Source organism: Delphinapterus leucas, chromosome 5 (assembly GCF_059928025.1).
Source record: "Delphinapterus leucas isolate spDelLeu-1000000601 "Yukka" chromosome 5, BTC_Dleu_Yukka2, whole genome shotgun sequence".
Classification (NCBI taxonomy): Eukaryota; Metazoa; Chordata; class Mammalia; order Artiodactyla; family Monodontidae; genus Delphinapterus; species Delphinapterus leucas.
The window spans coordinates 91,564,528-91,587,929 of NC_143133.1; the positions used below are offsets into that span (position 1 = coordinate 91,564,528).

At 43.3% G+C, this 23,402-nt stretch overlaps 1 protein-coding gene across 8 annotated transcripts in view; it reads left to right on the forward strand.

The window, feature by feature from the left end:
• SEPTIN11 (septin 11) overlaps window positions 1-23,402 on the forward strand; it is a 126,907-nt gene that overhangs the window by 70,052 nt on the left and 33,453 nt on the right. For all 8 annotated transcript variants that reach the window (XR_002648201.3, XR_016393335.1, XM_089912083.1 and 5 more), the window contains 3 exons: window positions 3,071-3,185; window positions 12,516-12,711; window positions 21,602-21,788. Coding sequence is in view for 6 of the 8 variants with exons in the window: in XM_089912083.1 (XP_089768209.1) it covers window positions 3,071-3,185; window positions 12,516-12,711; window positions 21,602-21,788 (498 nt within the window). In the remaining 2 variants the exon portion in view is untranslated. The remainder of the gene's footprint in view (window positions 1-3,070; window positions 3,186-12,515; window positions 12,712-21,601; window positions 21,789-23,402) is intronic.

Below are 23,402 nucleotides of genomic sequence, written 5' to 3' on the forward strand. Positions count from 1 at the left end.
AAAGACAAGCCTGGAGATAAAATTTCTGTGGGATCTGGAAGGTTTGGATATGTAAACACTGGCTGTAAGTTCCTTCCAGATAGAGGAAATAGTATGAGTAAAGTCTGATGAAGAGAACCCTGGGGTTTTCTCCCAGGAACTGTAATTCCATTTAACTGCAGTGGAAGGTGCTCCCTGGGAGGAGTGGGAATAGGGATTTGTGTTTAGCCCATGGAGGCTCCTGAGATGGCAGGCCAAGTTTGGATTGAGGACCTTTGAGTACCAAGATCCCTTTGGCAGCAAGGTAGAGCGAGGGAAGATTAGAGGGGGTGGGATGGAGGCAAGGTGACAGTTGGAAGGCTGTTGAATTAGCATGAAGAGGAGGAGGGTGTGGCATTGATAACAGTTTGGAACTGATGCAGGCAGGTGGGTTTCAGGTACAGATAAATGCCACTAACAGAAACAGGGAACCCGGGAGTAGGGGTGGGTTTGCAATAGAAGAAGATGATTTCAAGTTTCTTGAAGAACAATTTGAGGGACAGAAAGGACAACCCGGGAGAACTGCCCCTTTTGGTAGAAATTCAGAACTGGAACGCAGAGTTCAGTACTTAGAAAATTCTGAGAGTCGTTGCTAGGTGTGTGATAGCGGTAAAGACATGAGACTATCTGAGATTCCCTGAGATCACGCCTGTAGACTCAAGAGCCCCGCACACTTTCTTTGGATAGAGACATCTAAGGCATGAAGCCATAAGCGTGGTGCCATGAAGTGTCGGGGTGTAGGAGTTCATTTTAGCTGCTGTGTGTGAGATAGAGCTCCCCTCACACATCCTGCAGTGCTTTCAGTTTTAAGCCTGTTCATGAACCAAAGGAGGAACTTCCTATTTCCCCTTTCCCCATCACTCACCAATGGGCAATAGCCCAGTAAAGGATTCCTTTACGGCTGGGCAGAGAAATAGGCTCAGATTATGGAATTTTTAAATGGCATTATAAAATTGACATATTTTATATGACAAAGAAGAGAGAGACTCTGAAGACATAAATTTAAATTAAAAAAATTTTTTTCAAGACCAAACTGTTTTATAACCCTTCATTTTGTATGTGGTTTTCAGTGGGTATAAAAATACTCGGTGGGTATGTGGGTGGTTTCTCATGTTTTGGAAATGGTGAGAATATGAGATGCTGAGCATTGGGTTCTGGGATGAGAGCTATAATTACTAACTCTGATTCTTTCCCCCGATTGGCTCCCGGGTAGATATCTGAACCTAAAAACCCAACAAGAGTCCAGAATCCAGAGCAATAAACCACTCTCCTCCCCGCACCCCCCCCCCCAGAAATTAAAAGAATTATTGTGGCAAAGAGGAGAGGGAAGGAGGGACGATGGTTCTAACTTGCCTCGTCCCCTTTTCGTGCTGCTCACTGACTGTTCAAGGCTGTGGTGCATCAGGAAAGAGGCTGGTGTGACGGCTTCTCCTCGCTGTCTGCACAGCAGCCCCTGTGCAGCTGTGATGGAAAGAGTTCTAAATATAACCCAGACTCCTTTCAAATCTTCCTCCCCCAGTCTTGGCAGATGTGGTAAACACCCTAAAAATACCTGCTGTCTGAACCTTTGAGGTCTTTGGAGAGGAAGGGGCAGGTGGTAGCCCTGGGGCCACAGGGTGCTGTCAGGAGGCCTTGCCAGGCTACCAGGGCTGCTCCCCAAGCTGTTTGGTGCACTGTTGGCCAGTCCATCCTGCTCAAGGATAAGAGCCCACTCTTGAGTCTCATAGTCACTGCTGGCAGGTTTCAAGGAGACTATTCATAGACTAGACATCTGTTCTCTGTCCCATTGACCTCAAACCTGCAGCTGCCACCGTGGTATTCAGGCAGTGTTGTGTCTTCCAGTCTTGTTTCACAGAATCAGAATTGTAGAGCTAGCGAGGCCCTCAGGTATTACATTGTTCATAAAACATTCCATTAAAATCACCACATTTATGGAGTTACATTTCCCCGCCTCTATAGTGACTTAGGGATTTGGAAATGGAGTCTCAGTCTTTGATTATTAAAAGACCCTACTGTCCTCATTGTGTAACACACATAGGAGGATAACGAAAACCAGTCTTTTTAAAAATAGTGACCAGATGATCCTGTGCACGGCGTTTTCTTCTTTATTAGAAAATGGAAATTTGAGGCTCATTTTCTCACCCAAAATTCAGTATCTCGAGTATAAAGCTCATTGGCAACATAGCCAGATACCAGGAGTCTCATTTTCAGGAAGGCTTTCAAGATCTAGTTTCTGGAATCCCATACCATAACTGTGGTGTTTAATTGAAAGACCATAGCTGACCTCTGCTTTCCTGGGAAAGGAAGGTTTCACAGATGATCTCCAATACCCACGGAATACATTCAAAGTTGTGGAGGCAGTCAGCACCATCTAATGAAACAGCACAAATCATCCAGCTTTTAAATGTATGATAACTACCTTAGTCCCAGTCTCCTTCAGGAGACTCTTGAGAAGGTGTGGGGAGTGCAGAACCTGTGCTAGGAGCTGTGTGAGGGAGAGCAAAGTAGCCCCAAGAAGCCCGTCCAGATGATGGAGAAGGAACCAAGTCCTGTGCCATGCCATTTTCAATATGTTCATCATGGTAGTTACAGAATTTCCGTAATTGTAATGGGTATGCATCCTCCACTGTGAGCTTCTCAGAGCTCCTTCCTGTATCTGGAAGAGTGTCATTTATTTTTTGCCACTGGGCTGAAAGTAAATTGAAGGGTTTTCTTGAGTGCTTGAAGCTGTCAAAATGGTTGAAGTTTTTAATGTCACTTAATGCATGTCTGAATCAGCCACTGCTAGAAGCTTATTTCCCCTGGACCAGTGCACCTGTCACCGGACCTGAGCTGCCTGGGAGGGGGATTGGTATACTTAGGGCCTCAGTGTGATTTTGTGGAAAGAGCGTAGCTCTGGAGTTGGTAACTTCAGTTGTGTAGAAGCCAGGGACGGGGTGGGCACAGAGGGGTCGCCTTTCTCCATGCGTGTCAAGAAGAGAGGATGGGAGAGGGAGGGGTACCCAGGTGGCACTGTCATGGGTTATCAAATGTTTCCCTTCTGAAATTCCAGAATGAAGAGCTTCGAAACTTGTCTCTTTCTGGCCATGTTGGATTTGACAGTCTCCCCGACCAGCTGGTCAACAAGTCGACTTCTCAAGGATTCTGTTTCAACATCCTGTGTGTTGGTAAGTGACTCATCCCTTGCTGCTGAGCAAGGAATCTGACTCTTAGGTGTTGGCAGGTGACTGTCAGAGGGGCACGTTTCAGGAAATAAGGGGAATGATATTTTTTTACTCTTTCATTATCAGTAGAGCAGGGCAGTGATACCCACTCAACCTATGTCACACAAAGATCGAGACTTGTATTTAGGTAGAACGCTCTGTAGGCTTTGTGACGTTACTCAAAATGTTATTTTCATTTGTGTCACATAGTGATCAGTTTAATATTGCTATTGAACCACTTATTTAAATTTTTTGTGGGGGGAGGGGCTTAGACCCTAGCTAGACTACAGGAAGTTGAAAGAAGGACCTGAGATGCACATACATAGGAAGATCATTCAAAAGCATTTTAAGAATTTGTTTCCAGGGTCTTTGACTGTGGTGCAATAGTAATCTCCACTGAAGTCTTTTTAACGATATGCTGTCTACAGTAAGTAAAATCTGAAACTAACCGCTTCGATAAACTTAGAATATTTAAAATTTTTGCTTTTAGAGCAGAAGACAATTTAAAATTCTATTTTATATTTTTGAAATACCTTTTCTGCCTGAATTAATAAATTAACCTTTTGTTCTTAAATTGGAATCTGAAATTGACCTCAGTTTATTCCTGGTAGATAAATGGAAAAGGCTAAAGAGATACCACTTATATATTTGCATGCTCAGGATGTGTTATTCGTATCCTTTAGATGTTATGCATTGACCTAGGCCTGTGGCCTTGGTATTTTTCTTCTTCTTTAGCCATATCTTTCTTAAACTAAGACAAGGAAGGTAGGAAAGGAGGTGGAGAAAAAGAGGAACATAGAAATAGAAATCTCCTGTTGGTTTGAAGCAGACGTGTCCCTGGAACAGATGACGGCCTTTCCTTCACCCTCCCTGTCACTCTTGATGAAGGACCAGGCTAAACAGCAGTGAAGTGGCTCGGGCTGCATTGTTTTGTTGCCATTGTCCTCTGGGCACAGACTTCAAGACAAATTAAAAGGAATTCTGTATGTATCCGATATGTGTTCTCTGTGTATCCTCCCCCGACGTTTGGCAGAATGTCCTGACTTCTCTTGTCTTAAGTAAAATGAAGTGACTTTAGAAAAGAAAGATGTGCATTCATTGTAAGTTAGCTGTTGGGGGGAGGGCCAGGTATTTTCCTTTCTTTTTTTTTTTTGCGATACGCGGGCCTCTCACTGTTGCGGTCTCTCCCGTTGCGGAGCACAGGCTCCGGACACGCAAGCTCAGCGGCCATGGCTCACGGGCCCAGCCGCTCCGCGGCATGTGGGATCTTCCCGGACCGGGGCACGAACCCGTGTCCCTTGCATCGGCAGGCGGACTCTCAACCACTGCGCCACTAGGGAAGCCCCAGGTATTTTCCTTTCTGAAAATTCTTCGAGAGGGGCATATTGAACGTGGCCCCTGCATTGGGCATTCGCTAGTAGAAAGCCGCCGCTGACTTGCACACCAGATGGCTTGCTGTCTGGCATTATGTCTCAAGCACTGGAGAGAGAATGACTGGAGAGAAACGTGACCAGAGCCCATCAGCTCTCCTGCTTTTTCCCTTTTCCCCACTTGAAGCCGATTAAAATTCAGCAGGGGACCCCCTGGAATGGCAGCTCTCAGAGTGGCATAAATGAGTCGTCTTTTCTCTTCTGCTAAATGCTCACTGCAGAGCAGGACAATTCTTCATTAGCATAGCAATTTGTGGGCAATTTGTTGATTTTCTATTGAAAAATGTGCTAAATAGTGGGCCAGTTACTATTCTGGCTTCTCTTCTCCGTCTCCCCCAGCCCTGTCTTCAAAATCAGTTTCAAGAATCTATGTGAGAGCTGCGGCCCAGCCCCTGCAAGTAGGATAAAGCCTTCCAGCGGGACTGGGCTGGAAGGACCTGGTTTGACCGGGTGTGTGGTGTGCAAGGGGGAGTGTTGGCTCGTTGGCTGACCCTTGTGTTACTAGCACCATTATACTAGCACCATTATGGTGCTGGTTGGAATTCCTCACAAGCCACCTCCTTGCTGTGCTGTTGGATGTGTAAAGCAGCTGCTATTCTGACTCTCCTGGGTGGGTAATAATCCCAGTGATTCTTAGGTTTTTATCCTTGTTCCATTCTTAACCAGGTTGAAAATTCGTTTTTCAAGTTATTTAAAATAATGCATATTTATGTTAAAAAATTATAAAATGTCCCCCCTTCTCTCCTGCCCTCATTTCCATTCCACAGAGAAAACACTGTGGAATCCTAGGAACTTTCTAAACTTTTCTGTACTTGGAAATTATTTTCGGAGGCTGAAAACAACGCTAATTATCTCACATTTTCGTAGAAGTCCCACATGTGTCTCACCAGGCTAAAATCAAGGCATCCGCAAGGCTATGCTCCTTTCTGGAACCTCAAGGGGAGAAGACATTTCCTTGTGTTTTCCATCTGCTGGAGGCTGCCCGCATTCCTTGACTCTTGGACCCTTTCCTCCATTCTCAAAGCCAGCAATGTTGTATCTCTCTCTGACTGTTCTTGGGTTAGGAAATTTTCCACAGAGAATTGCAGAAATCTAGTTTAAACTCAGTTAAGCCTCTTCCTCAACCTCCAAACACACTAAAAAGGTAATACATTGAATTGTGTAATTAAGAACAGCTGGCTCTAGGGATGCAGAGTGTTTGCAGGGCTCTGTTTCTGGTTTTCGAGCCCGTTTGCTGCTGCGTGGCTTCATGGTCGGGCTTCTTCTTCAAGGAGGTGGTACGGCCTCCAGCAGTGTTGCCAGCTGAGCAACCCCGGAGGAGAGGGAGGCAATTCCTGACAAGGGCTTCTCAACAGTCATAGGATCTCTGATCAACCAGGCTGGGGTCATCTGCCCGCCCAGGGTGGGAGATGGGGATCAACCACCCTGAAACATACAAGGGTCCCATAGGAGAGAAGACATGGGCAGAAAGGAGAAAGGCCATGGGAGAGACACACACTGGACAGATATAAACAGGTCTCTCATGACTACATAAGTACTTTTTTGTTTTGGTGTAACGTAAATGAGATCATGCCCTTCTATTCTTTTGCATTGTCTCCTTTCACTCTACAGTACGTCCTGCCTATCCTTCCATGCCCACATATCTAGCAGGTTCTTTTCCATAGCACTTTGGAGCTCTTCCGTTGGAGCCAACATTAGCCCTTTGGGAGATAGGGGTGTCAGCATTAAGGTAAACAGCATTAAGGTAAACAGCATTAAGGACAACTTTCGCTGTCAATTAATGCTCTATTTTTTTTTTTTTTAAAGAAGATGTTGGGGGTAGGAGTTTACTAATTAATTTATTTTTGCTGTGTTGGGTCTTCGTTTCTGTGCGAGGGCTTTCTCTAGTTGTGGCAAGCGGGGGCCACTCACTGTCGCGGCCTCTCCCGTTGCGGAGCACAGGCTCCAGACGTGCAGGCTCAGTAGTTATGGCTCACGGGGCTAGTTGCTCCGCGGCATGTGGGATCCTCCCAGACCAGGGCTCGAACCCGTGTCCCCTGCATTAGCAGCAGGCAGATTCTCAACCACTGCGCCACCAGGGAAGCCCTGCTCTATCTATTTTTAAGGTAAGAGTCTATGAAAAGCATTCTAGTTGATCAAAATATTTTGACAGCCACTTAGAGGAGTTGGTGTCGTATTTAACTCAAGAGTATCCATGGTCCTTGTCACCCTACTGTGCACTTCTGTTTTTTATGCGCATGCCTGGTGTTTACAGCATCATTATTTCCATGTGAAGAGTATGGAAGGGAATTGAGGATTTATTTAAAAAAAGAGTTATGATCCCAGTAAGGAAACTGATGATGTTTTTCAAAAAGGTCTTAGAGTTGTAATTTTGTTTTGTGGCAAGCTCCTACAGGTTGCAAACAGAGAGGAAACAAACCGGGACAGAAATGAGCCCTGGCGTGCACCTAGTTTAGTTTTAGAGGCCCTGAATTAAATGCTTTTAGAACCTATCTCTCTCGAGTCCTGGATAGAAATGTAATAAAGAGCGGGAGAGTAGTGTTCACTTAACTGGGAAGAGAATTCTTGATGCTGAATCGGGTACCAGACACCCAAGATCATAGTTCCCCTACTCTCCGTCTTGCCTACAACACAGCCGTTCACCCACAAAATTGCACTTTGTTTTAAATAAAGCCTTTCTTTCTTACCCACGCTGTATTTCTCCAAAGAATCTAAATTAGTATTCAGCCTTTCTTCACAATTTTAAATTTATACATCTTTGTCATTCACTTTCCAAAATGACACCAGCTCTGTGAGAAACTCCAGCATTGATCCAGCTGTATGTGGTTCTTTGTGCACCTACACAGATGGATAAAATACTGTGACATCCCTGCTTTTGAAGAGGAACCAGTTCAACAGCAGGGTCAAAGTAAATTAATAATTTTTTTTTTTTTTGCGGTACGCGGGTCTCTCGCTGCTGTGGCTTCTCCCGTTGTGGAGCACAGGCTCCGGACACGCAGGCTCAGCGGCCATGGCTCACGGGCCCAGCCGCTCCGCGGCATGTGGGATCTTCCCGGACTGGGGCACGAACCCGTGTCCCCTGCATCGGCAGGTGGACTCTCAACCGCTGTGCCACCAGGGAAGCCCTAATAACATATTTTGAAAATAGAATTAAAAAAAAAATAATTCCACTGTATTGTTGTGAGGGGAAGGCAGAAGAGGAATAGAAAACAGACAAGTTTAAGATCATTTTAGCCGAGGCTATAGTGTCAGCATAAGCTGTAGAATTTTACAATCAGATCTTAAACATTTTTATCCCATCTTGCTTTTCCAGGAAAGGCTCTGAAGTGGTTTACAGGGTGAAATGAATGAGTTAATGAATAAAAGATAAAATTAACCACAGAAAATAAAGTGAAGCCAAGGTTAGAGTCAGAACTCAAAGCCCTCAGACCTGCCTCTGGCAGTTGATTCTCTCAGGAGCGCATGTGCCTCTCCGCCAGTGGTCAGAGCATGGAGGGACCCATTCATTCAACAGATATTTGTTAAACACATATTATGTGCCAAAGACAAGTTAAAAGTTTAATGACGACAGACTTACAGTAGCTATAAAGTAAAAACAAAATAGTTGCTCCAGATGAAACACAGTTCACTGGGAAAAATCTCTCCCATGGATTTTCAGAAAAAAACATACGGTGGCCGTCCCTCCATTTAAGCCTGGGTTCCTGAGCGTCCCCCACTCAGTGCCACTGAGTCAGGCAACGCCGAGGGTCACGTGCTGGTCTTCCAAGGGGACTTGAACGACCAGCATGCTTTGGCTAATACCACCAGCTAATACCGCGGCTGGTGGTATTAGCTAAAGCATGTCCCATCAGAGGCGATTCTATGAGGAGTTAAAACAACACAATGTAGCTCTCTGATTATCTGGGTTCATCCAAGAATAAAATCCAGAATGTTTAGAGGAGGCAGTCAGACCTTCATGCACAGCTATTTGAATAATTATGATAATAATTATCCAAGGAGCCAGTCTTGGCAGTCAGAGTCAAAATGCTGAATCATAGATCAACTATTTACTCAGTTTACAATTAATTACCTTCTAATTCATTCCTCTGTGTGTTGTTTTGTTTTTGTTTTGTTTTTTTCTTTTTTAATAACGTCCAGCTTAGAGCTTGCGGTTTAAACAGAATGGAAGGGGCAAGCCTGCTTCCCACTGTGCGATGGGTGTTACGCTCACCAGCACTGGCAGACATGGGAGAAACAGAAGCCCCAGATAGCGCTTCAGGAGTAAATCTCTAATTATTCTAACAACTGTTCAGGCAGATGAATTTATAACAGAATAAGCAACGAACTCTGAAAAATCTACCGAAGTGGCAAATGTCAATATAAATGATCACCATGATCATTTTTCTTTTCAGTTAACTGAAAAGAAATGCCTGAAACTGAATGCCTGCTCTGTGCCAGGGATTCTGAAATGTTTCAGAGTTGCTGCCAGTCATTAATTGTCTCAAAATATTGTAGTTGTTGGGTTTAAATTGGAACCTATGCCAGGTAGGCTTTTGGTTACTCAAGTCAAAAGAAGCCTTTGTGCTCTTGTGTGTCCTCAAAAATATAGAAAATGCCTTCTTTTCTGATTGACCTCAACAACAAACGCATTGAAAAGCTCTCCTAGTTCTAGAATTCCTTTTATTCCAAAAGCTGTCCTTTCTTAGTGAACTGCTTGTGGTGAATTGCACTGCTGCTAGAGTAGCTGTGTCTAATTAGGGCTCTTCAAAGCACAGAGCATAGGAATGGAAAGCAAAGCACTCTGAAATTTAGAGGAACAGTGGTTTTTCCAACCCATGGATTAACCCTGTGCTGTAAGTAGGCCCTGGAATGCTAATTGTTCGTAATTTCCACCTTAATGCAAATAATAATTAAAATTACCTTGCCTTTGAAAACAAAACAGAACATGGTGTTCTTGATACACATATGCTTAACTAATTCTCAACTTAGTAAAATGTGATGGTAATTTCAGTCCTGTCCAGGTAACCTAGAATCCTTGCCATGTAAATTGAAGTCTTTATTGCTGTTTTTATGGGAAGAGATGAAAGTTAAGTGGGTCACTTTCCACTGATAGAACCGTTACCTTATAGGGGAAATTTTATAAATAGTTCTGCTGTTGTGCCTTTTTCCCTGTTCTGAAAATAGGTAAATTCTGAAAAGAAGTTTGCTCTGTTGAGAAAGATACTCAAGTAGGTACTTAAAATGACTGGAGTACCTTCAGTGTAGAATTGCCTTGCAGATTATGTATCTTACAAGTGAGAACCCTGTTTTGTTTCTGTATCCATTACTTCGTAACTTTGTTTTGTTCAAAGTTATTTTGTTAAGTCCCCAGTGGTCGATATCAGCTTGGTGAGCATTAGGGAACAGAGACTACTTTAGGTTACTTTTATTGATGGGTCTTTTTTTGTAAGAGTATGAAGGAAAGTAAGGAAGACAGGAGACAGTCTCAAGTGCTACACAGCTAGACTTCATGGAGACCTGGAATGACATTCAGGATATTACAGAAGTTCAAGAAGTGTCAGTTGCTGTTTTTCTTCACCATTTTATCCCCAGCACCTATGCTTGTCACATAGTAAATACTCAAGTATTATTAATGAATAAATTTCAGGTACTAGTGTCTACCGTATCTATCTGCTCTCTTTCTCCTGTATGTCCAGCTAATGGTCTGTCAGCAACATGTCTTCTATTTATTGGCAGCCTTTGCTGCCTCATGGCATCTGATTTTTCGCTTCTCTCAGCATATCTTTTCTTTTTCATGCCATCGTGCTGTGTGCAGGTTCAAACTCCCAAAGAGAGAAGTTTGATTGGATAGACAAGTCACTGTCCAGTATGGAGCATTCTCACAGCACTGGCGTCCATGGGTGCCTTTGGACAGCGGGCTAGCCCTGGGCCAGTTATCTGTGGTCATTAGCAAGGTCTATGTTGTAAACTATGGTCTTGCTTGTGAGAGGAATGTGGTTATGGCAGACATTTAAAATATCATTCCCATAATAGTAAATCAGAGTCTGGCTAAGTATTCAGTCATGTTCCAGGTCAGATTCTAAGCTATGGGAGATCAGGCCAGTTCGTTGTTGTATTCCCAGAACTTGGTACTAAGCTGGAAAGGAGACTGGCTGAAAGAAGACTGATGAAGGAGGAAATTCTTTGATCTTAGATGTATCGGGTCCAACGGGTAAAGCTAAAGAGTTAGGCAAATGTACTTGAACAACTTTTATCCTACAAGTGAATCATGGTAGTCAGTGGCAAACCACATAAGGCTTCTAATTAGAGAAAGCTCAATTACAGGAAGATTCCATTCTACTTCATGTTTGTACTGTGTTGGAAAGCAATGAGTAATACAGAACTTCTAACTAGCAAAGGTATTTTGTCAGTGGGAAAGTTGCCCTAAGGCTATAAATCTCAGAGCTCTTTTTCCCCCCATGGAATTGTCACCATCCTAAAAGTCATTATGGCAATTTTTCAGAAGCGAGGTACTGTTCCTAGGACCATCATGGGGTTGGGATTTGTTGAAAGGGCCGCAGTATATTGGTATGTTTAAATTGAGCTGAAAATCTAATTGGGAAATTTTCCAGAGTTTTTTTTTAAAGGCATTCCTATAAATAATGTTTCTCGATATCTACCATCACACACTCGACCACCACCCCTGACAAGGGTGGGTTCTTTCTCACTGCCAACTAGTTTTGACTCAAGAATTAGTATATAGAGAGAAAAATTTTCTTGGTCTTATTTTGAAGACCAAGCTAAAGTTCTCCATGGCTCCACATTTGGGTCTTACCATTTGATTGGTGTAGTGGTGTTAGGTACCTGCCACTCTCCTTTGCATATATTAGGGGCTCGGTAAGACTTAACTGACTTGAATTATCAATGTGAATTAATAAGGCCATTGTTGCAGGTTATTTAACATCATTCAGTTTCATTGTCACAAACATCCGCTTGAAACTGGGAAATCTAACAAGTGCTTGCCATCTGCTGAATAGGGAAAGAAAATGGAGATAATGGAGGATTCTCACAGATTCATAACCATACCTAAAAAAAATTAGGCAGTCAGTTTTCTCTGTAACAGTGAAGTCAGGATGCTGTGTTGGTTGAGCGTAGGTGTTAGAACCACACAAACTTGGGTTAGAAGCCTGGCTCTGCCACTTAACAGTGTGACTTTAGACAAGTTACTTAGACCTTATCTAAGCCTTAAGGCCCCATCTGTAAAAGGGAGGAAAGAGCAGTACTTATTCCATGGGGGTTAGTACTAGGGTTTAAATGAGATAGTGCATTGGAAGCTCTTACCACAGGGCCTGGTACAAGGTAAGCACTCAGCGGCTGTAGCTGGGTTTGTTATGATTGCTATTGTTTGTCAAGTGTGTTGTTTTGAAAAATGTAATTCTTTTCCACAACAGTAGATGATATCAAGTAATCCAATACAAATGAATCAGTCTTTTGAATTTTCTTCGTAACAGAAACTCAGCATATAGAAATTTTTTTAAAGCAATATAGTGTTACATGCCAACATTTAGGGAAGGAGGAACTATGGTTTATGTCTTTGAAATGACCACAAACTGACCACAGGCAAGCTTATAGGTTCTAATTCTCTATGCAGAGGTAAAGAAAAGCATCTTGATCTGTAAGTTCAAGATCTTTTCTACTGAATGGTTTTGGAAATTCATTAAAGTGTTTCTTGGGAAGTATTCCGTAGATCACACATGGAAAGAACTATCTTTTTGTGGTGGGATTTTTGGTGATACTGACTTTTCAAGAAATTTTACTGTCATGATGATGAAAAACTCCTGATGGTGTGAACTGGTGCCTCAGAGGCATTGACACATTCTTTGATTTCTCCCTTGTGGTCATGCAGGCGAGACGGGCATTGGGAAATCCACGTTAATGGACACTTTATTCAACACCAAATTTGAAAGTGACCCAGCTACTCACAATGAACCAGGTGTCCGGTTAAAAGCCAGAAGTTATGAGCTTCAGGAAAGCAATGTACGGCTGAAGTTAACCATCGTTGACACTGTGGGATTTGGAGACCAGATAAATAAGGATGACAGGTACATCTTGGGATTTTGTGGGGATGTAAATGAGTGAGAAGGTAACAGGATCCATCCCGGGTAAATGTAAAGACTAAATGTTCGCTAGTTATGGGTCTTGGTCTCCTATCACCTAAAAGATAAGACATTCTTGTCCTCTGAGAAATTTTCTTAGAATGTTCTTGAGGTCAGAATCAGCTAGTGTAATTGATTCCAGCTAGGGTAAGGAGAAAAGGGATTTGTTAGAAGGCATAAGCTACCTTATGGCATTTTTCCAGGAGAGTCATGGAACCAGGCTTGGGCGCTTTCCCACCTGGAACAGCAGTCTAGAGAAACACGTACAGTTAGTGGAACCCCTGCCGCAAACTACCTTATATAGTTTGGTACCTCTGACACTGGGGAGAGGTCTCTAGAACCTTTACCCAGTCTGTCTCAGAGAGCCAAATGCCTTTACCATCGCTTGCAAGAAGAACCCCTTTCCCTGTGTGGGCCTCTGCCTTGTGTGGCTCCCTTCCTGCTTCCAGGTCTTGTATGGCTGCATCTGCTTGGTAGAAAGTAGACCAGATCCAGAACACTAGCTGCAAGAGAGTCTGGGAAGTGTGGTTTCTGGTTTTTGTTGTTGTTGCTGTTTTAACTCTGCCAAAAAAAAAAGGGTGGGGGGGCATTAAAAAGTAAAAGGAGTTTGGAATGAGCATCTGCCATGCTCTCCTAGTCTCTGAGGCAGATGGGGATATTTGACTGAATCCCCAAATTCCTACAGATCTGAATGAAAACTTGGAGTCAATGTGATTTTCCCAAGAAGCCAAAGCCCAGGATTTAGTAGACCCGGGTTGTGATCTGGATTCTGCCGATGAGCAGCTATGGGACCTTGGCAATTTATCTCACTCTAAGGGAATGACCTGGATACTCTCGGGCCTCTTCCAGTGGGATCTGTTTACAGTCTCTTCTTAGGTGGGGTCTAAGGAAGGGCACTGGGAAAGGCTAAGCCTGGAGGAGGGGTGTGGTAATAATACACAGCTGATACAGTGCTATCAGCTCCTAAAACCCCAAAGTGAAGAAAGCATGTTTGTGAAAGATCGGTTGGAAGAATTGTCGTTGACTTCCAGCCAGAGCAGGATCTTAATATTGATGCTAGTGCCGTGGCCTGAGCACTGTGTGTCCTTTGTGCATTGTCTGGGTCTTCCTGTGGGCTGCTCGTACTTGGGTGGCCCGCTGGGTGCAGAATGGCCACATTGAGTCTGAATATTGAGTGTGGTTTCAGTGGAGCCTAGTGAGGAATTCAGATCGCTCTCTATCCAGCAAGGGTTTGTTAAGCTAATTTGATAATATATATAACAAACTTCTTTGTCAGTGTAGAAGAAGGACATGTTTAAGCTGCTTAAGAAATAAAATGTCTTTTCAGAATTTTGGTCCTGTAGTTTGTATGTCGACAGAAGCTGTTAGCTATGTCAGTCTCACGTATTCATTCACTAAAACTGGTTTACATAGACTTGACGATCTAGTTATAAAATAATATAGTGAGGTTTTGCTTTTTTTTTTCTTTTTGAGGTGAAGCAAACAGTCATTTTATTGACTCAAGTTCTTTCATTTACATCTTATCTCAGGCTATTTTGCTTTAGTAGTTTAGCACCCATCAGTTAGTAGAGAAGGCTGTCCGCATCCAGAGGTTTTACTTTTATAAAACACACATAGTCATTTTATAAAGCCAAGCAAGTTTGGCTCTTTTCTCTGAGTTGCTGTGTGCCCTTATTTGAGGGAAGCTGTTAAGCCTTAAACCTTCTTGGTGTTAATCTCAAGATCATCCATCTTATTCACTAATCTTGACTTTAAATGCCTTATGATTGTTTTATTTTACTTTTTTTTAACTTTTATTTTTTTTAATTTTTATTTTGTATTTTTAAATTTATTTTTGGCTGCTTTGGGTCTTTGTTGCTGCACGTGGGCTTTCTCTAGTTGCGGTGAGCGGGGGCTACTCTTCGTTGCGGTGCGCGGGCTTCTCATTGCGGTGGCTTCTCTTGTTGCGGAGCATGGGCTGTAGGTGCGCAGGCTTCAGTAGTTGTGGCACATGGGCTCAGTAGTTCTGGCTCATGAGCTCTAGAGTGCAGGCTCAGTAGTTACGGCGCATGGGCTTAGTTGCTCCGTGGCATGTGGGATCTTCCCGGACCAGGGCTCGAACCCATGTCCCCTGCATTGGCAGGCGGATTCTTTTTTTTTTCAACATCTTTATTGGAGTATAATTGCTTTACAATGGTGTGTTAGTTTCTGCTTTATAACAAAGTGAATCAGCTGTGCATATACATATATCCCCATATCTCCTCCCTCCCACGTCTCCCCCCTGCCCTCCCCATCCCACCCCTCAAGGTGGTCACAGAGCACCGAGCTGATCTCCCTGTGCTATGTGGCTGCTTCCCACTACCTATCTACCCTACACTTGGCAGTGTACTCATGTCCATGCCACTCTCTCACTTCGGCCCAGCTTACCCTTCCCCCTCTCCTTGTCCTCAAGTCCATTCTCTGCGTCTGCCTCTTTATTCCTGTCCTGCTCCTAGGTTCTTCAGAACCATTTTTTTTTTTTTTTTTTTTAGATTCCATATATATGTGTTAGCATATGGTATTTGTTTTTCTCTTTCTGACTTACTTCACTCTGTATGAGAGACTCTAGGTCCATCCACCTCACTACAAATTTCGTTTCTTTTTATGGCTGGGTAATATTCCATTGTATATCTGTGGCAGGCGGATTCTTAACCACTGTGCCACCAGGGAAGTCCGTTTTGATTGTTTTAAATACTTAAGTTCATTCTCAAAAAACGTTTGAGAAAGTTAAAATTAAACTGTCCCAGGCCCAAAGATAATTCCAGAAGGAGGCTTCCAGAGACATTTTTGTGCAGTGGCAGCTTAATGGGAATAAGACACCAGATCATTAAGTTACATTATGTTTGCTTAGGGCTCAGAAACTTCATTAGTACCAGTTTTTTTTGTTTTTTTGTTTGTTTGCTTCATTTTCCTCCAAACTGTGTATGTTGTATGTGTGTGTTTTGTAAAGAGGAATTTGAACCATTTTATCTAGGGCTATGTATTGTCTAGGTATATTTTAACTCTCTGTGATAGAAGTATGAGCACATAGTAACAGCAGAGAAATATTTAACTCATGCTCTAGCTGAGCACGGAGCTCTATTTTATGTATAGGGCAATTTAAATGCTCTTCAGTAAGCATTGGCCTGTAATACAGGAGCAGTTGTTAGACATAGTAAGAAAGATTTCATTTTGCATCTGTCAAAATGGACTATCTGTACATTGTCTTGGAGTGGAGGAAAGCTAAGCACAGCTGAGCAGTTGCTCTTAATTTATGACCTCAATGCCGGGGAATGATGGAGAGGTTCTTGCCTGAAGGCTGTCTGCAATGCCCACTGAAACAGATGAAGAGAAAACCCTGATGACAGGCAAAAGTGCACGCTGGTCCTTGTGTGGTCACGGAGCCCCCGTCCGAGCAAGGCGGGTCTCCATCTCTGACCTGCGCAGGTCTCTCCCTGGGGTTGGGGAGTGCCATGCTTGTGCACTCCCTGATGGGAAGACGTCAGCTGCACCTTCTCAGGGTGTATTCCTGCAGGAATGAGAACCGTCTTCCTGCATTTTGCTGCTAAGTTTCCTTGAGCTGTTGTAGCTCTGAGTCATCGCCTCAGCACTGCCATTGCATTTTTACTTCTCCCCTAAATGGGGACTTTCCCTCAGTCTGGGGGGTTTTCACTCACCAGCCCTGAACAGCAGGTGGCCAGTGCAACGCTGATCCACACGTTCGCAGCTGGAGGCCTCTTTAAGAAATTATCTGACTCATTTGGGTCAAATAATAGTTTCCAAGGAGACTTAGAAGAGAGGAAGTGTGATATTAACCTAACCTACATACCAAGTATTTTTTTTTCTTCTGAAATTTCTTGACAGCTGTTTCATAACCTCTTTAAGTGGCATTTAGAACTCTGTGCCCCAGAATGATTGTTGACACTGTTGACTATAAACCCAAATGTCTGTTAAAAAGAAGTCATTTGGATAGGGTCTGCTTCCTTCAAAAAATTGCAAGTGGGATATGCATTTCTGTATCGATATGTAAACATATGGAAGGGGATGTGCTGTTTCTCTAAACCCATGATTATTTTTACTACTTTGAGGATTAGGCAAGCTTTTCTGCCATCGATGCAAGACTTCAAGAATGTCCCAGTTTGTTTATGTAGGCTTCGGACATGTCAGCATTCCTGCATCATTAACTGCCTGGGACCAGGCTAGCTAGAAGGAGGCAGGAAGAGAGATCTGGTGAGGTTTCCTGTTTTGTTTAACAGCACGATTAACTCTTCGTGGTCTAAGGGCCTCCTTGTTTTGCTGTCTGTACGCTTCAGTAAAGAAGGAAAGAGGTCTGGAGAAGAAGGGAAACCAAATTTTGCCGTAGCGCTGGAAATAAAAGAATTTGTTGGCCTCACATTTGGGAGGTGGGAGATAGAATGTCAACGGCATATTACAAACTATAATGGTAACCAGTCCTAAAAAAGCATGGATAATTGAAATCCACTGAGAGAATCCTCAAGCCCACCAAATCTTTATCAGAGTTATAAAATGGTAATGGAATGGACTGTTTGGTCTTCAAATTCTGTCTTAATTACACTTTCTGGTAGATGTAGTTGAAGGATAAGGAAAATTAACTTTGGCTAATAGATAGAAAGGTGGTAGGTACCTGGTCACATGTGAAATGGAGAGTCAGTCCCCGAACAATGGCATTGGCTGTTTTGCAGGTGGGTAGCTTGGGTGGATAGAAAACATTGCATAAAATATTTTTTCCCCATCAGTTTTAGGGTCAACCTCTGTCAATTTTTTTTGTGTTTTTTTAATGGCTGCAGATTTATGGGGGGAAAAATAAGTAGTAGATAAAAAGGAATATCCCATGCCTTAAAAAGAAATTATGTGAAAATGTAAGGACTTGATTTGATCTGCCCTATCCCCCCTCCTTCCCCCACCCTGCCCTTTCCTCTGCTTGATATTGCTAAAATCCACAGAAGTTTGAATTGGCAGAACAGAATACAAATAGGTATCCTTGCTGTAAGAATGGAAACTAGCGAAAGGCAAAATAGGGATGAAGTTTCCTTATCCTTATGACTTTGAGTGTAGATAACTTATGGACAGGAGTAGGAGAAAGGGCAAGAGAGTTTGTTCAAAGGATGTGAAGGGGAGTACAAAGCCACTAGGCTGACTCATTATGCATCAGGAAGAAACTGTTTCATCAACATAATTAAATCTGGAACACAAGGTGTAGTGGTTATGGTAAATTGTTCTCCTGGAATACATTTATTTGTTTATCATGATACAGAGGGTAAAATGGATGGGATTTTGTGCTTGGTTGTGTGTAGGAGGTAGGAGAGGAGGTCTCTGGGTTGAACCCCGGGGTTCTGACACGGCCAGTGGTCTGGATGCGGGTGCAATTTGCTGACCGGAGGAATACGGGGGAGTGTGGGTCTGGGGACAAGATGAAGAGTTTGATTTTGGACATATTTAGAAGAGCAAGTGGAAATATCTGGTAAGCAGTTGGATGGATTGGTCTGAAACTTGGGTGAAAGATCTGGTTAAGTGAAACACAGGAGTAAATGTGATTTTCCAAGGAAACCACATACAGGGAGAAGAGGGAGATTGAAAAGATTGGCCCAAACTCCTTAATAGGTGATGGCAGAAGGAAGCCCGAGGTATAGAGGAGAACAAAAGATGTCTTTGGATATACCAAATCCAGGGCAGAAAGCATGCCTCACTGGAAAAGGAGAGGTGCTATGCACCCCATAATCTTGGAGGATTAGAATCAAAACCAAATGCAAACTGTTGGTGGGAATGTAAACTGTTACAGACACTATGGAGAACAGTATGGAGGTTTCTTAAAAAACTAAAAATAAAATTACCATATGACCCAGCAATCCCACTACTGGGCATATACCCTGAGAAAACCATAATTCAAAGAGAGTCATGTGCCACAATGTTCATTGCAGCACTGTTTACAATAACCAGGACGTGGAAGCAACCTAAGTGTCCATCGACAGATGAATGGATAGAGAAGATGTGGCACATATATACAATGGAATATTACACAGTCATAAAAAGAAACAAAATTGAGTTGTTTGTGGTGAGGTGGATGGACCTAGAGTCTGTCATACAGAGTGAAGTACGTCAGAAAGAGAAAAACAAATACTGTATGCTAACACATATATATGGAATCTAAAAAAAAAAAAAAAAAAGGGTTCTGAAGACCCTAGGGGCAGGACAGGAATAAAGACGCAGACGTAGAGAATGGACTGGAGGACACGGGGAGGGGGAAGGGTAAGCTGGGACTAAGTGAGAGAGTGGCATGGACATATACACACTACCAAACGTAAAATAGATAGCTAGTGGGAAGCAGTGGCAGAGCACAGGGAGATCAGCTCGGTGCTTTGTGACCACCTAGATGGGTGGGAGGGTGGGAAGGAGGGAGCCGCAAGAGGGAGGAGATAAGGGGATATATGTATATGTATAGCTGACTCACTTTGTTATAAAGCAGAAACTAACACACCATTGTAAAGCAATTATATTCCAATAAAGATGTTAAAAAAGAAAACAAATGCAGAAAGGAAATGAATAGAAAGAAGCAGCATACTTGGGCCACTCTTGTGGGGAGGTGCTCAGAAGCTGCAAATCAGGAACTGGGGAGGCAGGAAGGAGCACCTGCTGTAAGCTGCTTTCCTCTCTTTGGGGTTAAGAGGGCGTAGGGGGACCTTGATTCCCCCAGTCACATGCCTCGGTGTCAGGAGACCGAAAGATCAGGCTCTGGACTGACAGGGCATGGGTGGGCCTCGCTGGAGTGGCCTGGTCCACTGCCCTACAGGGCATGAGTCAGTAGCAGAACAGTTACCATGGAAAGTGGGTCAGTGTAAAGTTCCTTTTTTTTTTTTCCCTGTCTTTTTGAAAAGTCAGGCTTGCTTTTCTCTTATTTGTTGTTTATTATTATTACTATGAAATAGTTATATCTCACAGTTTTATGGGCTAATTCTTTACATATGTTAGCTCACTTAATTTGTCACATTAGCTGTCTGATATAGGTAATATCTTTGTCCTTGATATCACCTATGAGGAAATTGAAACACAGAGAGGTTTAGTAGCTTGCCCAAAGCCACACAGCTAGTAAGTTATGGATTTGGAGTTTGGTCTTCGGTGGTCTGGCTTGAGTCCATGCTTTTATCATAATAATGGCTATTGCTATTGTTATATAATTCCTGCCTGTATTTTAAAATTGGAAAGTGGAGGAGAATCTTATTACTTGCTTATCCTTTCTACTGGAATTCATTGGGATTTCTACTGTCGTGTTTAGAATTTTATTTAGGCCCATTCTGCTTTTTCTTGAAACCTCTAGAGGTTTCGTCTGCTCACGTTCAAACAGTGGATTATGATAAATCAAGGGAAAATATAAGAAAACTTTTTTCTGTTTTCAGTTTGGGTCATCCATTTTTGTTTGTTTGTTTTGTTTTGTTTGTTTTTTCCTTTCAGGGCATCTGCTGTCATCCTCATTATAAAAGATTTATAGTTCTCTTTCAGGGATTTCAGTTTAATTTATGGATCCGAGAGTTGACTGTTGAGAGGTTTTTATTTTTGTTAATGCCTAAACCGTTCCTCAGCAAGGTAGTAAGTTTGGGGAAGAATTAACCCATTTTATTCCTGATCAGCCCATGTCATTGCTGCTGACCCTTACTTCTGAGCAGTCCCCTTGGAGACCTGGAAGAGTTCATGGCTTTTCCACAGTGACCTAATGTACTGTTTAATCCTTGGAGAACATATGGTTTATTGAATATGTCTTCCCAATATGCTATTAGTGATTGTGTTTTTGGTCAGCTAATAGAGTCATGTGTAATTATTCAAACTGGATTTGAATTATGATTTGGTGAGAAGAGAGGGTTACAGAGTTTACCTTCAGATCATAAAATTTGAGAGTTGGGGAGAATCTTGATCATAATAGACCAGGCAGTTCAGTTTATAGATGAGGTTATGGCACGCGCAGGGCTTTATGAGAGTACGGAGAAGCCCTCGTCCCCGGGGGTTGGGGGCGCAGGAGCAGGGAGGGGGCTGCCAGCAGGAGGAGGTGCTGCATCCTGAAACTGCAGAGCAGTTTCATCTTGTGCACCGATGCCAATCAGCTGGGAGAGGCTGTCAAAATCACTTTATTGAGACAGATTTTGAGGCTCAGTTTTGCCCAGCAGGAAAGAATGCCACAGTCTCTAGCAATACCTTCGTGGGTGCCATGGGGGAAGTGACAGTGTGTCTCACGTATTTCCAGTTGCTGTTTTAAAGGCTGAATGTTAGCCAGGGGAATAATAGGAAGAAGACCATTCCAGGTTGAGGTGTGGGGGGATGGGATGGCTAGCATGAGGAAAGGCACAGAGGCAGGCGAGAGCTTGACATGTGGGACAGAAAGGGTGAGCCCCGGAAGGGGTTGGAGAGAGGGCCTGGGGTGATGTTCAGGGGCCAGATGGCTAAAGGCCTGGGCTGCCAAGGTAAGGAACTTGGGCCTTAGCTCTTAGGGAAGAAGGAACTACTGAAGACTTCCTGGAGGATTGTACAAAGAGGTTTGAGACTAGCAACATGCTGATTTGAAAATGTGTTTTAAAAAAACCTTCTTCTGGGGGCTTCCCTGGTGGCGCAGTGGTTGAGAGTCCGCCTGCCGATGCAGGGGACATGGGTTCATGCCCCGGCCCGGGAGGATCCCACATGCCGTGCAGCGGCTGGGCCCGTGAGCCGTGGCCGCTGAGCCTGCGCATCCGGAGCCTGTGCTCCACAACGGGAGAGGCCGCAACAGTGAGAGGCCCGTGTACCGCAAAAAAGGAAAAAAAAAAAACCAAAAAAAAAACCTTCTTCTGCATCCTAGCTATAAGCCGATCGTGGAATATATCGATGCCCAGTTTGAGGCCTACTTGCAAGAGGAACTGAAGATCAAACGTTCTCTCTTCAACTACCATGACACCAGGATCCACGCATGCCTCTACTTCATTGCCCCCACTGGACATTCGCTGAAGTCCCTGGACCTGGTCACCATGAAGAAGCTGGACAGTAAGGTACTCACTGCTGTTCTGGGTACCGTCCACTCTCCTGTAAGATCACTTCTATCCGGGGGCCCCGATTTACCTCTGCTTTCAGTGTAATTTGGTGTTTTGTTTTAAAGACTATGTTTTAGAGCAGTTTTAGGTTCACAGCAAAATTAAGAGGAAGGTGCAGAGATTTTCCACATACTCGCTGCCCCGTGACACGCATAGCCCCACGCCCACCCCATTGCCAACATTCCCATCAGATGGTGCATTTGTTACAACTGGAGAACCTACAGAGACACATCACTGTCACCCCAAGTCCATAGTTTACATGAGAGTGCACTCTTGGTGTTGTACATTCTGTGGGCTTAGACACATTTATAATGACATGTATTCATCACTAGAGTATCATACAGAGTAATTTCACTGCCCTAAAAGGCTTCTGTGCACCACCTGTTTATCCCTCCCTACTTCCTAACCCTGTATTTGTTTCTTCTGGTTGACGGAACCATAGGGTTTTGAAAAAAATGGTTCAAAACCTCTCTGGATATTAGGACAAAACAAAACAAACAGAACCATGTAGCTTATTACAAAGTATTTTTAGTTCTTAAATTAGCACTAGTGTGTGCTCTGTTGAGGGTTGGGGAATTAGACAGTGGAGACACCTAAAGGGCCGTAGGAAGGGTTAAATTTAGTGAGATTGAACTATAATTTCATGCTTTGTTTATTTTCTTAAAAACTTTCTTTTAAATCTCTCTTTGAAAGGTTTTTACAGGCTTGGCTTTAATTTGAAGTTTAACATGGAAAAAAAAGTTTATTTTTTTTTATCTATGTGATAAGGATGGTCCAACTTCTTAGATTTTAAAACTGAGCTGCACCATTTGTTCAAAAGAATTAGAGTCTCAGATCAAGCCTGACCCCTAATCTTTGCACATTTATAACCTTCCTCCTTCACAACATTTGGAGGAAGGGACTGATGAGTTTGACAACATTTGATGATCTACTTTATGATTAATTTGATTTTCCATTTTGAAATAAATGGAAGACAATACATTCTGAAATAAAGAAGCAGCAGGTGGCAACAAGGACACCCACAAAATTGAGCTATAGTGTTTCCTCTTAGATTCTAACCTCTTTTTGAGTTCAATACAAAGTCTTACCTTTAGAGGGCTTTGTTGGGTGTTATTTTCTGTCCAAACAACACTGTTTAAAAGATGCTTTTGCTCCGGAGGGACATAATAGTGAGAGAATGCTGAGAAGATCAGCCTGTCCCCAAGGCCTCTCTGCCTGTACCAGCCCAAAAAGGGCCTGCGGGCTGACACCGAGCCAGGCACCCGGGGCCCCCAGCTTGCGAAGACGCACTGCTTTACAGAAACATATTCTACCAGCCAGAAAGGAGTCCTGCAGCTAGAGCACTCTTGGGAGAATAAATGGAAACCCTTCCTCATCTCATTTGATTCAGCTTCAGTGAACCATCAATGGTGGCTCACTGGGCAGGGAGGTCTGCTTCCTTCACTGTCACGTCCTTGAGAGCAGGGCTGGGAAGCAGACAGAGGGAGGTGGCTTCCTCACTGAGGCTGAGCTTGTAGACCACGCCAGGGTGATATCCAACAACAGGATTATGCTTCAATTTAAAAAGGGAAA